The following is a 17,352-nucleotide window of genomic DNA, read 5'->3' on the forward strand; positions in this document are numbered from 1 at the left end:
TAGCAAATGTTTACTGTAGCACCACATTGTTAAATCATGGCGCAATTAGACTTAAAAGATTCGTCTCGTAATTTACACGCAATATGTGTAATTAGTTATTTTTTTCGTTTATATTTAATACTCTATGTATGTATCCAAATATTTAATGTGATATAGTGAAAACTTTTGTCATGGGATCTAGACATGCCCTAGAGTGTAATCGAACGATTAACAGCCTAGCTAGCTAGTGATCAGTGTTGACCGTTGACTGACACAGAAACGACAACAACCGTGACACGGTTAAACCGTTAAACGCGCTGCCACGCGGCTTACACGCGTATCAAGAATTAAACTACCTAGCTACTCCCGTATATATATATAACCGTGCAGGACACCCATGATCAACTAGTGATTAATTACACTGAGCTGGAAGCTAGCCTTGACCTGTCCGTCTCGAGGTCGAGGCTACGACGACGATATATAGAGATCGATTAGAGAGAGATAATTAAGAAACAGGGATTACGGACAGCTAGCTAGCTCCGGCGACATGCCCCCCAAGCGTAAGTCGCCACCGCCGCCGCCGCCGCATGGCCCCGTCGTGGTGGTGCCTCCCCCACCGTACAGGCGGCGCCTGGAGATCATCGATCTTCCCCAGGGAGCTGCTGCTCCGACAACTCCAACTCCGGGGAAGTGGCAGCTGCCTCGGGTGCCCATAGCTTTCATTGCCCTCTACTTCATCGTCCTCGTGTACGCCTCCGATCTCGATCTCTCTCTCTCTCTCTAAGTAAGAAGGGTACAAGCTTTGTTCATCATCTGATGCGTGTTCTTTGCTATTGATGTGCAGCGAGGGGAAGTCCAACCGCCGCATTCGTCGAGTGGTGAGCTGCTAACAAATCTCTGAATATATCTCTGGATCCGTCACACCGCGGCGTCCCCCTCTCGTGCGCTCATGCTAGCCGCATGCTCGCTCACGGGGGATACTCAGCTCGCTCGGCCTATCTGGCCTTCTTTGTAGGCCAGCACTCTTTTGCTTGCGTCGACCTACTTTGGCAGGCCAGGGGCTCTGCGAAATGTAAACTTTTTCATTGGCTTGCGTTGCTGCATGACTAATCTTCTTCTACAGAAGCGAGATATAGACAGCCACTTAGCTTGCCCTTTTTACGCCCAGAAACTAAGAAACGGTGAATCACATTCTTCTCGACTGCGTGTTTACCCGCCTACAGATCTGGCACCATGTCCTTTCCCCCTCTGGCTGACCAAACCTTGCCCCCTCCAACGGCTGCTCTCTTCAAGTTTGGTGCCCTTCGTCTATGGTTTGTTTGCCGGAGCATCATCTTCATAAAGGTTACGACTCCCTGGTTTTACTGGTTTCCTAACAGTTGTGGAAGGAGTAATACTCTGGGGTTTTCGACTTCTCTCTTTTTTCGGTCTTAGTGATTTTGGATTCGTCCTGTAAGAGAGCCGTCTGTGGTCGGCAGCGGGCGCCGCCACGTTTGGGGATCTGTTGGAGTCTAGTGGAGTACACCACAAACCTCCCTTTGTTTAGGAGCAGCCTTTTCTTAGTTGTAAAAGTTTCTTTCCTTTTTTTCGGTTTTCCTTTTTTTTTTCTCCATTGTCTCCTAGTAAGGGCCATTCTGCCGGTTATGTCATGTAATTGAAACTTTAATTTCTTGCTGTGCAATCCTTTTGCGCGTTCGCGAAAACAATAAATCATGTGTTCACACATGTCACGCCCCGAGCTAGTCCCGACCGGAACTAACCCGTGACGCTCCAAACTAACCTGTTAATCGATACCAGTCCCAGGAAACAGTGCTGGTATCACAGGGAGACAGAATATCACAGCAACAGAAGTCTCTTTATTATAGAGTAGAAGTACAGTCATGTTGGGCTGCGGACAGATCCCGAGCTCACAACTGCATTACAAAAGGAAAGCGGAAGCCAGGACTTGGACCAAACAATCACAGGCGCGACTTGGGAACTAGGCCGAAACCCTAAAACTCATCGTAGCCGGCTTGCTCCTGGAAGAACTCCTCATCAGCAGGATCTGCTTCATCTTCTTCAGCAACTGGGGGGGGGGATATTTATATAGAGCAAGGGTGAGTACGGGGGTACTCAGCAAGCCATGGGAATTAAGTGTTTAATGCAAGCTTCAAGGAAAGGCTGTCTGTTTTTGCGATTGGTTTTATTTGAACTCTTTTCTAAAAGCAACTAAGTGAGTGCTTCTCAAACGACACGGATGAGGCAGTGCGTCTCGTCCGGTCGGAGTATGTGCAATGTATCAGTCTTTAGATTTTGAAACAAGGTTGGCACCCGGCCAAAAGCTTTTTAAACGGCCACCCGGGCCAACACCTTTCAAACGGCCACCCGGGCCAACAACTTTTAAACGGCCACCCGGGCCTAGCTGATCCCATCAGCTGCAGGTTTTCCAAACATCGAACCCAGTTTCTCAACAGCAATTTCACAAGCAGTAGTCAAACAAAACTACGCTAGGAATCACCTCACATCCGCCCATGACCGTGGGCACGGCTGTTCGAACAGTTTGTTAACCTCTGCAGAGGGGGTACACTTTACCCACATGACATTACTAACCCGGATCATCCAGCCCGTGGGGATCAGCCACGTCGGGAGACCTCCAAGCTTTCATGACAAGGCATTTCGAAAGCCGACACAGGTTTACCATATGCCGACGAGAGGGGTCCCAGACCAACAACAGGTTAGGTCCCAGACCATACTGTGCCAGGAAGCCCAGGGGTCCTCCCCGACACCACCCCGGCGAATCCACATGTCTCTCGGCATCAAGGCTCCCCTGATAAGCTAGTTACTCAGCCAGGGGTGTCCCATTCCACCCATGTGGTCGTACTTGACTTATGTTTGGATGAAATTCCAAGGAATCGGTCCTTAAGTGCGAGAGCGGGAAACCGTACACCCGGTACGTTCCCCGGTCCGCGGTTTTGGAAATTCATTTAGTTCACAAGCACCGACCCAAGTGTCGGGTTTTCCAAGTCTTTTGTAAAACTCCAGTTTTACCCAAGTTGTTACTCAAATTTTAAGTTTGAAGGCGACCGTCGATATTCGCACAGAGTGCACGATTATCGAGGCGCATCTGGGTGGTTACAAGGGGACATGGTGTAGCAATTTTCAACGGAATGATCAATTGCAACAAGTTAGGTAGGTCCGCCAATCTGCCTTGCAGACGGGACAACAGATTAAGTGTGATCCTATCAATGCATAATATTTTGCAAGCAATATAATTAAATTTCAAATATAGGCTCAAGATGTTCAAAGGTGGCTTGCCTTGCTCGAGATCTGGAGCTTGATCCTCGAAATCCTCGCACTGCGGGTCTTCGGGCTCCGAAACTACACGCGAAACGGAACAACTCAACAAACGGCGAAAATAAAGCCCTATTAATGACCTCTAAGCGTGCCATTGGATAGATCTCGAGATTTGGGAAATTTTGGAAGTTGAACGGAGTCAAGCGGAGTTATGGTTGGAAAGATATTGAATTTCTAAGATTATTGGATTTTTGGTCTAAAGGAAAAAGGATTTAATTAAATCCTTTTTTGGAAAAAGGAAAAAGAAATGATGAAGGGAGGGAATCTAGACTTTCCTCGGACGGCTAGGGCGCGGCCCAAGGGAAATGGAGCGGACCGGCCAAGCTAAATGGGCCGGCCGGCCCAAGGCGGCCCAAGCGCGCGCGCGCGCGGGAGGGAGGAGAGAGAGGGCCGGTGGACCGGGCTCACCACGCGCGGTCCCGAGTGGGACCCGCTTGTCGGCGGCTCGGCTCACCGTGAGCGGGGTGCACGCGGCGTGCTAGGGTTTGGGGAGGGGAGGCGCGGCGCATGCGCGCGGCTCGCGGTGAGGGCGGAGGCGGCGGGCCCACGTGCAGCCTCACGGCTTACCGCGGACCACGCGCACGGGGAGAAACGGAGGGAGCGGCTGGTCGGGTCGGCTTATCTGGTCGCGGCCGAGGTGGCGCCGACGTGGCGCCTACGTGGCAGCCACGCGGGTCGGCGGAAGGTAGACGAAGGCCCGGCCGAAACGGACGGCGGGCGGCGGCGGCGATCGGCGGAGCGAGCCACGGCGATACAAGCGACAGCGAGTACACCGGGTGGTTGCACGGGACGCGGGGAGGCGAGCCAACGGCTCGGATTCACCGGAGGGAGCTTGACGGCGGCGAATCGCGGCGGCGACAACCGGCGGCGGGAGGAGAGGGAAACGGCGACGAGGTCACGAGGGGCCGATTCCCGGCGGTGGGAGCATCTATGCGGCCACGGGAACTCGATGCTAGCGTCGGATTTGGAGGGAACACGCCGAGGGAGGCTGGCGACGTGCGGGTGCTACGGAACTCGGGCGGCGACGGCGGCGAGCACATGGCGAGCAACGGCATCGGTCGGGGCGGCGCCGGCCAACTACGGGAGGTCTACTCGAGCTAAAACCGAAGTCTAAGGGGGGGAGACGGAGCGAGGAGGGAGAACGAAGCGAAACATCACCGCGGAAAGGAGAGGCGCTGTGACGAGAGGCCGACGGCGCGGGAGTGATCTCTCCGGCCTCGGGCCGGGGAAGAGGAAGAAGAGGCGCGGCCGGAGTCCTCTTCGGCGTCCTTGCTCGTGCCGGCTCCTCCGACACGCGCGGCGACGATCGGCGACGGCGAAAACAGAGACGGCAGTGGAGGAGGCGAAAATGGGGAGGGAAGGAGAAGGGGAGGCCGGGGGTTTAAGGAGGCGGCAATGTCGGTTTGGGGAACCGACTTGCGCGGTCAAGAGCGCGAGCTGGCGCTCGGCTAGCGGCCAAATTGGCGACAGGGAGGATGACGCCGGCGGAGAGGTAAAGGGGAAAAAGGAGGGGAGAAAGGGGGCTTGCCCCTTTGCCGGTTCGGGAAAAAGGAGGAGGGGAGCGGGGCGACGCGGCAGAGGGAGGGGGCGCTGCCTCCGTCCCTTGGCGGCTTGCGCGCGGAGTGGCGGGGCCGGGTGATGACGACGGCGATGACGGGGGGAACGTCTTGGAGCGGAGCGGCGACACCGGCGACAGGCGCGCGCAGAGGCTGACGGCGGCGGCGACCGGGCGGTCGGCCACGCGCGCGCGGCTCGCAACGGGAAGGCGCGGCGGATGGTGCGGCGCGGCTCGGCACGCGCGCTGGCTGCGGGGCCGAGCGGCTGCAGGCTGCAGGCGGCAGGGCAGCGGGACCGGGCGGCATCCACGCGGGCGCGCGCGAGCAACGGCCCGCGGGGAGCGGCAGCGAGGGATGGGGAGACGGAGAGCGAGGGGGGGGGCGCTCGGGGCGGCGCGCGAGCAGCGTGCGGGCGAGGCTGAGCGGGGGGGGGGGGGGGTGCGCGCGCCGGGGGAGAGAGAGAGAGAGAGAGAGAGAGAGAGAGCTCTCGGGAGAGTGGGCCGGGGAGGGAGAGGGAGATGGGCCGAGCGAGTTTTGGCCCATCGACCTTGGGGGAGGTAAACTAGACTTTGCGGAGGGATTTTGATTTGGAAGGAATTGGATTCGGAGATGAACTCGACGATAGATCGGGGATTGAGATCATGAGATGGCACGGGCACTAGACAACAAGCAAGGAAACAAATTTCGCAATTAGGGTTTTTAAGAGATAATTTTCCCGCTAGGCGCCACGACGGAACGGGCGCTACAACACATTAGGGCCGGATCATATATAGTGTTTTTCTTCCTCCATTTGATCAGACGGGCACAGTCGAGTCAATCTACTACTCCCTCCGTTTCGAAATGTTTGACGCCGTTGACTTTTTATCACATATTTGACCGTTCGTCTTATTCAAAAAATTTAAGTAATTATTAATTCCTTTTCTATCATTTGATTCATTGTTAAATATATTTTTATGTAGGTATATAATTTTACATATTTCATAAAAGTTTTTGAATAAAACGAACGGTCAAACATGTGCTAAAAAGTCAACGGTGTCAAACATTTTGAAACGGAGGGAGTACGTACTTTCATCAAGTTCTCGTACACAAAATTAATTGGTTTCTATGCATGTCCTAATTAATTAAGGATCTCTTAAACATTTATTCTTTTGCTAGGTAAGAATCTCCCAACAAAATCTGCAGGTTCGATGGCTAATCTGCTCTGTACCGCTAATTAATTAGTTTATTTTTTTTTCTCTTCCGACAAATTTGGGTAATTGGGTTGTACGTCGTGCTGAGTTATATATGTGCAATATACTACTAGTAGTCATTTACCTCTAAGTTAGAACTGAATATTAATTAATTAAACATTTTTAAAACATGTATTATAAATATGTACTTGGCTTCTAAAGTCACATACATAATCCATCCTCACATGTTTTTCATTAGACTTGTTTTAATTGTTCAGTATTTTCATAATTAAATATAAAGTTGTACTTAATTTGCTTGGAATCTGAATTTTAATTTTATAATACTATAATAATGAAATTGGAGTGAATCATTAATTGTGAAGTTGTACTTGCTTTGACTCAAGTTTAGTATTTTGCAGATTTTTTTGGAACTATTTTGTAAACTAACAAGTCTAAAAAATCAATTAAGAAGTGCAAAGTTGCAACTGATGTGAACTCTCTCTTAATCTGAGCTAGTATTATAATTCGGTGTCATCTAGAGATGGCCATATGCATTCAATTTTTTTCCAATTGATTAACATGGATGTTTGCTCAGATTAATTTATTAATAGAGGGAGGATAGCAAACAGGTTAATTGTAAAGCTACTATATGTTTTCTTTTTTACTAAACACTGTAAAACTAGTATAGCTGGAGGATTTGTTTATTTTTCTCTATTTTCTTCCTTTAGGTAATTTGTCTGTTCTGTGCTTGTTAAGGTACGCAAAGAGAATATTATTTCCCAGGAAAAGGTGCTCCAAGCATTTGATAATGCCCTTCAGAAGCATCTTAATCCAATTCATCGGTAAGATATGTCAATCAAAGCTAGGGTGATTTTTAGAACAATTATGATTCAAATATACTAACCCTTTTTCTCCTTCACTTCTTTGGTTGCAGATCCCTTGAATCCCTTACCGAACGAATTGATACTCTGACTCATGAAGTGGTATTGGATCTAACACATTTCACTCTATTAAAAATAACTACTCCGTACCTCATTAAAAATAACACATTTCACCTCATTATTGATTTTTATCAACAAACAAGTTTGTACATAAACTGCAATTTCTTAGGGTTTGCTCGAGACAGACAAATGTCCTAGCTTATAATAATTTTCCTTTTAATTTGTAGGGACAGATCAAACAATCAAACCCTAACCATCATGCCAATGAGCATTACAGGTATGTCATATTTGCAACTATGCATAAATGATTCCTATCAGTCGTGCATTATTAATTCTAAATTATAGAATTATCAAGTAAATGAACTAAAGCATTTAAAGTATCGGTAATTCTTTTTTTTTTCAAAATTTGGAACTGTCTAATAAAATTAAATTACTTATGCCAAAATTTAATACTCCATAATTAAAGAACAATAAATGTGAATATATATGTACATTCCATAATTAAATATTATGAATTAATAATTAAAATATAAGTTTTTCATATATGAGTGCATTGAAAGAGAAAACTATTCAATAATTTTGTTAAGTAGGAATCAAATCATGGGTTAACATTTTTTTCCTTTCTTGTGAGTGACGCGGTTTAACAAATAACAATTAATCCATACTAATCACTTCAGTGATCTACTATAGTACCATATATGTTCGTTAAAAAAACATTATCCTTTGGAATATACTTAATGAAAAAATAGATTCGTTCAAAAAAAAACTCAGTACTATATATTGATGACGCTATCTATTTATGTAGTTTCTTTAAACTATTTTGCCATGTTCATTCCCTGTTCTGGTAGTATTGTAGTTGTAAACTTCAGACAATTTGAAGTAATACCATACATTTCGGATGACATTGGTGTTTCACACTAAAAAGTACTGTGCTTGTGTCTGTACTGTAGATCAGAAGCAAATCAAGATGCTGCTGGATTTGCTCATTATGGGGAAGCTGTTGAGTTGAGATTCCTCAATAAGTTGAAGCCTCGTCTTTATTATACACAGGAAAAAATTACAGCAGAGGATGGCACGGTTATCCAAATTGCCTTATTTAAGGATAACCAGATAGTTAAATCCGGTCCACTTTCTTCTGCAAGAATTGAATTTGTGGCTCTTGAAGGTGACTTTAATGATGTTGCCCCTGAAAATTGGACCGAGTATATGTTCAATCAGAACATAGCAAGATCCCCAAAAGGGCCTGTGTTAGGAGGAGTTTGTCAAATCAAGCTGAAGAATGGGGAGGCCTCTCCTTCTGGCATCTCTTTCGTTGTACCATCTTCAAAGAGTAGAAGCGGAATGTTCATTCTGGCAGCAAGAGTTCATAGCAGTGACAAAGCCGGGTTCCGGATTATGGAAGCCTTGATGAATCCTGTTGAGGTGCAGGTTTACCGAAACAAAGGTATATCCTTCAGAATTGCATCTTGCTGTTCTGTAGTTTGTTTTGATGCGTGTGCTATTATGCAATTCTGAACCTCTCAGTCAGTGACTGTAGAAAAACTCTTCTTTCATAGGGTTATCTTTGAAATTAAAGAGATCGCATAATCGGCATTGTATGATCTATTGACATTTTCTCTCCTGTTTCCTTTTTCCAGCAAATATAAATAGTGACACTCCAAAATTGAAAGATGATGTATACCGTTTAAAGGGAATTTCAAAAAAGGGAACTCGCTTCGATTGGCTTAAACATAATGGGATCAACACTGTGGAGGATATGTTAAAGGCTTTAAATAAGAACGAAAAGAAGATTCGCACTGTAAGGCCTCTGGGATTCCCCAATCATTCTATTTCTCAAGCACACAAAAATTAGGCCCTTAGAAATTAGCATTGCTTTGCGTGTTTATGCAAATTAGAACCTTTCTTTGTATATCAGGACAGCAAGCAATTTACCTTTCAATGTCATGAAATAGTAGAAACATAAGTAAATTAATGTCTCAACTCCAATTCTAAAATGATATGTTTATCATGCAGTAAATATTCGTTTTGACAAAATGAAATTATCTTATACATTTCTTGACGTTCAGGAGTGCTTCAAGCTAGAGAAGAACAGCAAGGATTGGAAAGAAACAGTTAAACATGCTAGAAAGTGTGATCTCGAAGGCAATTGCAACCTGAAATCATATAGAGTTGAAGAGAAACATGTTGTACTCTTCTTTAACTGCGTACATGATCTCGTTGGAGCACAATTTCATGATGGCTATGTTACAAAGGACAATTTCAATTCAGATCAGCAGGTATACATTGGTATCTGCATTCTTCTACCGATCCAAACTTTGACGTGTGAACTCAGAACAGTACGTGCAATTTCTATTTCAGGATGCCGTGAATTGTTTGAAAAAACAAGCGTATGATGCTCTGGATGACATTGCCTTCGATGACAAAATGAAAGACAACTATCCAGTATCTTTGTCTTCAGCTATGAACACAAGCATTACTGATGGTGATGCTTCCATTCCCTTAACAGACAGAGCAGGAACAAATTATCCAGATCTCCATGTTACATCTCAAGGTAGGTCAATGGTCTTCTTCTCTTGTCTTTGATCTCAGACATAACGCGTGATGATTTACTGTTTGGTGCTGCAGCAGTTGGGAATTCTCATCATGCTGAGATTTATCAAGAACCTGAACTGCTTCAAGCATTACTGAACTATAATAGTGCCTGTGAGATAGAACCAAGTATGGTAGAATTAATTCCAACAGAAGAATACTGCAGGATTTATTTGAAGAATATTTTTGTTTTGATAATGATGAGGTCTGTAAAAAAATTTCAGATGAAGGTTATCGAGCAGGTGCTGTGGCTCAGATCTACGGTGGATTTTCTGAAGTTGACATCCCTATTGGGTGCTATATTGGTCAGACATCTGAAGTAAGTGTTGTTTCTGTTCAATCCACTCAGTATGTAACATCCTCACTTTCTAGAAAATGGATTAAAAGCCAGCCTCTACATCGAAACCAGACATACACAGCCAACTGTAACATTCTTACTGGAACAGAGATGAAATTATTGTCGATTTGTCATGCTACTAGTTGAACATAACTCCTGAAATCATCCAATTGCTAGCTTTTTCATCCCAATATAAGTTATAAGTTATTTTTCCTGATGCCAATAAGGTCTACAGCTTGAACATATGTAAGGCATACCCATGAATATGAGTCTGTCTCTAAGTATTATTATTTTTTTAACGAACCGGTACGAGATCGTGCCATTTTCATTGAATAGAGAAGAAAACAGTTGCATCGCCAAGGGTCCATCAGTATCAATCTATTCGTGATAGACTGTGTCTGTCTCTTATTATTGAGATCACTGCATTTCTGCATCTTTCTCCTATCACGCCCACACTCATTGCATGCTAACGAGTCTTCTTTTTTTGTAGGGTACTTCTTCTGGAGGCAATGCCTTGATCGGACTGATGAATATGTCACAGAATGGCAGCGATGGCAGCAATATTGCAGAACTGATTGACAACGACATTGATCCTTATCAGTACATCATTTAACTGAACCAGAACAGGGGCGCATGCTCACAACTCTAGGACCGTTTTTACTGAAGTCTCGTCGCTCTGCATATCCAGGACCGTTTTTACTGAAGTCTGAAGGATCTGTTTCTAGCCAGTACGCTTGCTGGCTATTTATCTTCTCCCTGTTATTTACCCTAATGAGCAGCGGGTGTATTAGCATATTTATATATACACCTTGAACTGTAATTTTCTGACAATGGTTTCATAAATTAAATTGTTAGTCATCGCTGGAACTTTTTAAGCAACTGTAAGCATATTACAAAGTATTTCTTCCGTTCTTTTCTACACATGGCTGCCTTGCCTCCATCACCATCTCCTGAATCACTGGACGTGGCCCCATCATTTCATTTATACTTATACTTATCTTTTTTTTAAGTAAACGGATTTTTTCCACTACAAATATCAAGGAAAAGTAACATAAGGAGAAAAATCTAAGAAATACTATTGACAAACACCCAAATCCAAGAAATATCATCGATGAAGTGCAAGTTCCATAAAATGCTATTGTACAAGCGATTTGGTTCTAGAAATAACATCGTCATTAGAGTTCTATCCATCTCGCGTCGTTAATGTATATACATTGTTTATCCTATAGCACTTAATGGAGGGCTATTAACAAAACCCTAGTAGCGATGATATTTCTGGGATAAAGTCTTGCACAATGGCATTCATGGAACTCGTACTCGTCGATGGAATTTCTTTTTGGAATTGAGTGCTTGTCTATAGAATTTCTTAGATTTTCTCTATAAGGAGAAAACTCGGAGGAATAGAAACCCAGGTTATAAAGCAACTAGAAGAAACACCCTCCTGCGCTAGCATGTGTGCTACCGTGTTCGCCGTTCGACGGACCCAACAAAACTTCGTCTCTTGGAAACCAACTAAAGTGTACTTCAAATCTTGAGTGGCTTATTAGCAACAAAAAAAAAATGATTTGTGGGTAAACTTTTATATGCGTATCCATAGCAATTCAAAAATAAATTATGTAAAATAAATAATGATAAAAGAACCACAAAACCAACTCTTGATTCAAATTTGGGCTTATAAGCATAATAATTGTTGTGCGTTGGGTTTAGCCGTATTTGAATTTGATCATCTCAAAGTTAGGTTTCCAACAAAAAAAATAACTATTTCATAATTCTATGCATTCATATTTATATTTTTTTTACTAACATATAAAAACCAAACTGATATTCAGAATTAGAGCACCATATCAGAGATTCAGGGCTTGTTTGGATGACTACTCCAACTTGCCAAGCCACAAGCTAGCTCGTGCCACAAGTTTGGCGAATGATTTGAGAGCCACAACTTAGGCTAAGAAATTTGTGGCAAAGTAGTTCATGAGCACCTAATTTCTTGTGGCAGGCTAATGTGTGGTAAGCAAACAAACATATGCTAACTACCTGTGGCACGCCGAACTTGAGGCGCGGCAAACTGTGGCACCTATCCAAACAGGCCCTCCGAGCCTTTGTTTTGGCTAAGATGACAAAATCGATTTTGAACCTAATGGTGGGCCGCATCCTTTGTTTGGGCCTAGTTGTCGGCGTCACACAACTGGGCCCCCACACTGGAGCCAAGTCGACCCGGTGGTGGGGCCCATAACGCGATCCCTCTGGCCTCCGTTGCGACGTGGCCTCATCGTGACGCTCGGATTTGTTTGAAACGTCCACCTGTCGTGTGATTCAGTGTGTGCTCCTCTATCTCCGATCTCCTGCTTTGTTTTCTCTGCTAGTGAGGAACACAGAGTTCGCCGGAGCGAGCTTGCGCGGGAGAATGGAGGCGCGGCCCAGATGCCGGCGGGAGGGTTCTCAGCGTCGGCGCCGCCGCCTGCACGGAGTTCGAGGCGAAGATCACGCCGACCGTGGTACCTCCTGCGTCATGGCGGCCGGCCACCGGCGGCCTCATATATATTCGACATCGGCTACGACGACATATGAACAACATAGGCTCTCATCGGATGGCCTAATCAGCTAAAAAAAGGCAAATTTTAAATTTTCAAACTTAGTTTTGAAATTGATTTTGTGATATTTTTAACGTAGTTTCTTTTTCAATATTAGCTTTTAATTCACCAAGAACACATATATAAAAGTTTTATCTACAAATTTATTTTTATTCCCTAATAATTTATGTTTTGATTTATTGGGGAAAAAGCCAAACGATGGGGCCAATAGCCACTAGCACAGCCCCAGCTAGTACACCGATTTTTTTATTATAAAAAATGACATACACAGGTAAACAAAAGATGATAATAGTTGGAGAATGGAATTATGGAAACATGTAGAATGTCTGGTTCCACATATATATATATATATATATATATATATATATATATATATATATATATTAAATTTGTTTGGTGTCCTATATATATATCGTCAACATTGCCATCGAGCTCCACCGCAAATCGTGGAGAAAGCACACCAAGTATATGAACAATTAATTATACACAACAGAATGCATTACCAGCTTAATTATGTACTTATGGCACAAATATTAGGAGTTATGTATTGAAAAAACACTGAACATGAAAGTAGGGGTTCTCATATCGGAATTTGTTGAGAAAAACGAGGCTTGAACTTGAGCTGGCTAGCTGATCTCTGGTGCTAGCCTGAAGACCTCCAGACCTTTTCTCAAAAGTTCTGTATTGGGGCAGTTTGTCATAAACAGCTAACTTATACTGCACCATTTTACTGGATTAAGGAAGTCGTTGCTAACTTATATTCATAATTAGAACTCGTCCGCGTCTACCGGCTTGTGACCAGTGTTCCTTTTTGCCGGGCCATGACCGTGACCAGTCTTCTTTAGGGGCAAGGGTAGTAAGTAAATTTCATCAGGGCACCAGTCTTGGCTAGAAGTTGATGCTTCATACATATTCCAACCTTCTTCAAAAGATATGCCATTATCCATTACAAAAGGCATGTCCATGTGTGGATGAAGTACATGTGGATTCATCTCCCAATCTGACGAAGCCATCGCCGCTTTATTAGAAATTCCCTGCGTAAAATGACGTCGGCGTAAGCTGTGCTGGTGCGCCAACCTTGGGCTCAGCAGGCTACACTTACTAAATCATGTTGAATTTAAGATTACGTGGAGATATTATTGATGCATAAAAAAATATTTAAACGCAAATGAGTCGGGCGATATAAATTGAACTTGAAGCATACTGGATGCTAATTAAGATATAGACCGAAATAACTAAATTAATTCTCAGTTACTGAAAACAACTAATTACTAGGACTACTTATTAGCTATTACAAAGAGGACAAATTTTACTTAACAAAGGCAAGTTGCTATCTGAAATCCAAGAATCTTCCATACACAATCCTGAAATGAAAACAACAAACAAAAACTCCAGTCACTCTCTGTCCCTTCCCTATGGCTATGAGTCAATGCTCAAGAATTTGCACGTACTTTATAAATTATCGTTTACCTCTCAATTAGTATCTTTGTTCATTACCACTCTACAGGACCATTTGCCGCCAAAAATGCACCGTACCCTATAAGTTCTTTCTAATTCTGTAGCCAACTTACTGTAAGATTTTATTATCAAATCTTGGACCATATATATGCCTATACTGCAACACTCTTTTTGTTTTCGTCAAAAAAATTGATCTGATGTACTAGTGATCGGGCATTCACCGTTATAAATTACTCCTCGCCTCAAACCACCGAGGTGGTACTAAACTTTGCCACAATATACTTCTGCTGCTGGCTGTTGCCGATCTGCTGCTGCTCGCGAAATGGGCCAAGGCCCAATGCCCGCTGCTGCACCACTACTGCTCCTGCTGCTGCAATTGATGTTTGCTGCCTGGGAAAAAGTCCACTTTGACTCCCTTAAATATAGGTAAAATCTAATTCGTACCCCTCAACTGGAAAACCGGGTAGGACGACTCCCCCAACTATTGTAACCGGTGCAATTTGACTCCCTCGGCGGTTTCGGATAGCGGTTTTGCTGACGTGGCGCTGACGTGGCGAAATTGACCCAGTCTTCGTCCCACGTGGCATTCGAATTAAACCAATATATGTGGGACCCATCTGTCATTCACAGAAAAAAAAATATATTGTGGGACCCACTGACATGTGGGGCCCACATGTCATCATCTCTCTCTATCTCTTCCCTTCATCGGTTTGCAGGGACGGGAGCTAGACAAGCGGCGGCAGGCAGGCAGGCGACACTAGGGCGGCGGCGGCGGTCGAGGGAGTGGACGGCGGCGGGGCCAGCTCTTCCTCCTCCCTCTCTCTCCCTCATCTCTTTCTCCCCCGTTTGTCTTCACAGGAGCAGGGGCCACATAGGCATTGGCGGCGGCGACGGACGGGGGTCGGGTTGGCGGCAGCGACGAACGGGGGTCGGGTTGGCAGTGACGGCGGGCCGGTCTCCATCGCGCCATCGCCATCTCGTCGCTGGAATCGTGCTTGGCGGCGGCAAGAACCTCCGGGGTGAATGGCGACGGCTTGATCCACCGATCTAATAAACATGTATGTGCTCTGATGTTATTAGTGAGGTCCCTAGGGTGGTTCATGCGCAAGGAATTGACGCGAGACTCACTGGAGCGGCGGGAATCGAAGATTTACGCCGGCGGCCGGAGTTGGAGAAGACGAAGTCGATCTCCCTCCTCGGTGCGCCATTCTCCGGGATTTTTGAGGGGAAACGGAGAGGAGGACGATGCGAAGTCGACGGCGCAGTGGCTTGGCTCCGGCCCTCGCCCGCCCGTCCTCCCGCCGCCGCCGCCGCCGCCGGCTCCCGCCCACCGCCGCCGCTGCCGCTGGCCCTCGTCCCACTCTCGTGAAGAGAAAGAGAGGGGGAGGATGAAGAAGGTAGAGAAGAGAGGATGACATGTGGGCCCCACATGTCAGTGGGTCCCACAATATAAATTTTTTTAATGACAGATGGGACCCACATATATTTTTTAATTCTAATGCCACATAAGCGCCACGTGGGACGAAAACCGGGTCAACATCGCCACGTCAGCAAAACCGCCCCCGAAACCGCCGAGGGAGTCAAATTGCACCGGTTACAATAGTTAGGGGAGTCGTTCTACCCGGTTTTCCAGTTGAGGGGTACGAATTAGATTTTGCCTATATTTAAGGGAGTCAAATTGGACTTTTTCCTTGCTGCCTGCACGCTAGCTAGGTTGGCCCACCAAAGCAGCACAAGCCCACTAACTCAGCAGCTTTTATCTTCTTCTCCTTTTCTTTTCTCTAATTATCGTGGGGCGTCATACATATCTTCTCTTTTATCATCCTCTGCTTGATAAATTCACACAGTCATTTATTATTTGCCACTGATTTTAATGGAATGATGAGTAGCAAACAAAAGAACAGTAAAATTTCAGTGGCATTGAGAAATTCAGCTCCCTAGTGTTTGGCGCAGCAGCAAGTGGAAGTGGTTCTTGACTGCTTGTGGGTGCTGTACATAGTAACATGGGTAATTTAACTATCTTTGAGAAGGTATGTAAATCTTGGTACAGGTAACAAAATTTTTAGGTACTTTCTCAAGTAGAAAGTACCGTAAAATTTCTTTAGAAATATTATATAGGATGGGGGATGAATGCATTGTAAAAGTCAAACTATTGCAAGACGTAGATAATGAAGAGAAAAGATACGATAAAACATTCTGTGACCTTGTTGATGCGCTGCATTGTAATCAGAATGATTTGGTGGTTGTTCTGCTTCTTGCATTGGTACAAATGGTTCCCCATGAACACCTGTATTCTCAAAAATATTAGGCTTATAGTTATATAATATGAGTTAAGCGATAAATTAAGAGAGTGACTTCTATAAACTTTTTGGGTTTATCCCGTCAAGAAATCAGGTATAAAGAGCAGTTTATGGGAGAGCTTACCATCACTGACAGATAGGTCATTCTCAGAGTCAGCAAGCAAAGGATTTGATCCGCCACCTCCTGGAACTGGAATACGTGCAGCAGTGTTGCAGTTTTCAAGTGAAGGACATGTTTGAGAGACGTGAGTAAGCCCGGGGATAAAATTATTGACTGTTACAAAAAAATTGTAAATGTCAAAACTATTTTAAGATGTAAATAGAAGAAAAAAGCTATGATAAAACACTTTGTGACCTTGATATGCTGCATTGTGATTAGAAGGATTTGGCGGTGGTGCTGCGTCTTGCATTGACAAAGATAGGTCTTCAGAAACATTTCTATTAGGGGAAATTTTAGTAGGGGCGCCATTTTCATTCATTATGTAGTCAAATGGAATGCTCTCTAATGCATTGTATGCTTCCTTTCTCTGACTATCTACTATGGCCTGCAACCAAATAACATCAGGACAGAGTTAACCGCAATTGTAGCCAGAGCAACTGTAGGGTAAGATTTAGAGTTTAACATAAACCTTTTGATATCGATTGAAATTCTCCTTTGCAGTGTACTTGCCATTAAATTCTGCTCCCACAATATCATGTACGCAATTGAAGAAGATCACATCATTAATTTGGTTACCTACAACCTTGTATGCTTTCAGGTAATGATTTTCTTTGAGATCACACTCCCTGGCATGCTCGATAATGGTTTTCCAGTCTTTATGATCTTCCTTTATACCTAGTAACTTCATGCCAATGAATAACAATTAACAAGTGTATAAATTACTCTATTGACAAAAATATATACATAGGACCTACAGGGTATTCGCATGGTTATCTGAAAACAAGTTTTTTTTTCTTTTTCTAATTAAGCATGGAATTTTAGTTGTTCGCAAAGCTATATTGAAGGAGACGGGGTACTTTTTGATTATGGTTTAATATTAATCATATTAATTAATAATTTTATGTGAGGATGTCTATATACTACCAGCACAAAAATACT

The 17,352-nt window shown here is 44.4% G+C and overlaps 2 protein-coding genes across 2 annotated transcripts; one reads left to right on the forward strand and one right to left on the reverse strand.

Moving 5' to 3' along the window:
• Positions 1–386: 386 nt before the first annotated feature.
• Positions 387–10,823, forward strand: LOC9272722 (calmodulin-binding protein 60 A). Its single transcript, XM_015760233.3, has 12 exons — positions 387–726; positions 824–857; positions 6,794–6,879; positions 6,972–7,020; positions 7,206–7,255; positions 7,929–8,422; positions 8,616–8,776; positions 9,045–9,254; positions 9,337–9,529; positions 9,604–9,696; positions 9,792–9,886; positions 10,395–10,823. Exons 1-12 carry the CDS (start codon positions 527–529, stop codon positions 10,515–10,517), a joined length of 1,788 nt encoding a protein of 595 aa, XP_015615719.1. The 5' UTR covers positions 387–526; the 3' UTR covers positions 10,518–10,823.
• Positions 10,824–12,978: 2,155 nt separating this feature from the next.
• On the reverse strand, positions 12,979–17,101 carry LOC107276587 (uncharacterized). Its single transcript, XM_015759639.3, has 5 exons — positions 16,883–17,101; positions 16,609–16,798; positions 16,378–16,527; positions 16,157–16,240; positions 12,979–13,859 (listed from the first exon to the last, which is right to left on the reverse strand). Exons 1-5 carry the CDS (start codon positions 17,099–17,101, stop codon positions 13,780–13,782), a joined length of 723 nt encoding a protein of 240 aa, XP_015615125.2. The 3' UTR covers positions 12,979–13,779.
• Positions 17,102–17,352: the final 251 nt, after the last annotated feature.

This window comes from Oryza sativa, chromosome 11, assembly GCF_034140825.1.
Source record: "Oryza sativa Japonica Group chromosome 11, ASM3414082v1".
Classification (NCBI taxonomy): Eukaryota; Viridiplantae; Streptophyta; class Magnoliopsida; order Poales; family Poaceae; genus Oryza; species Oryza sativa.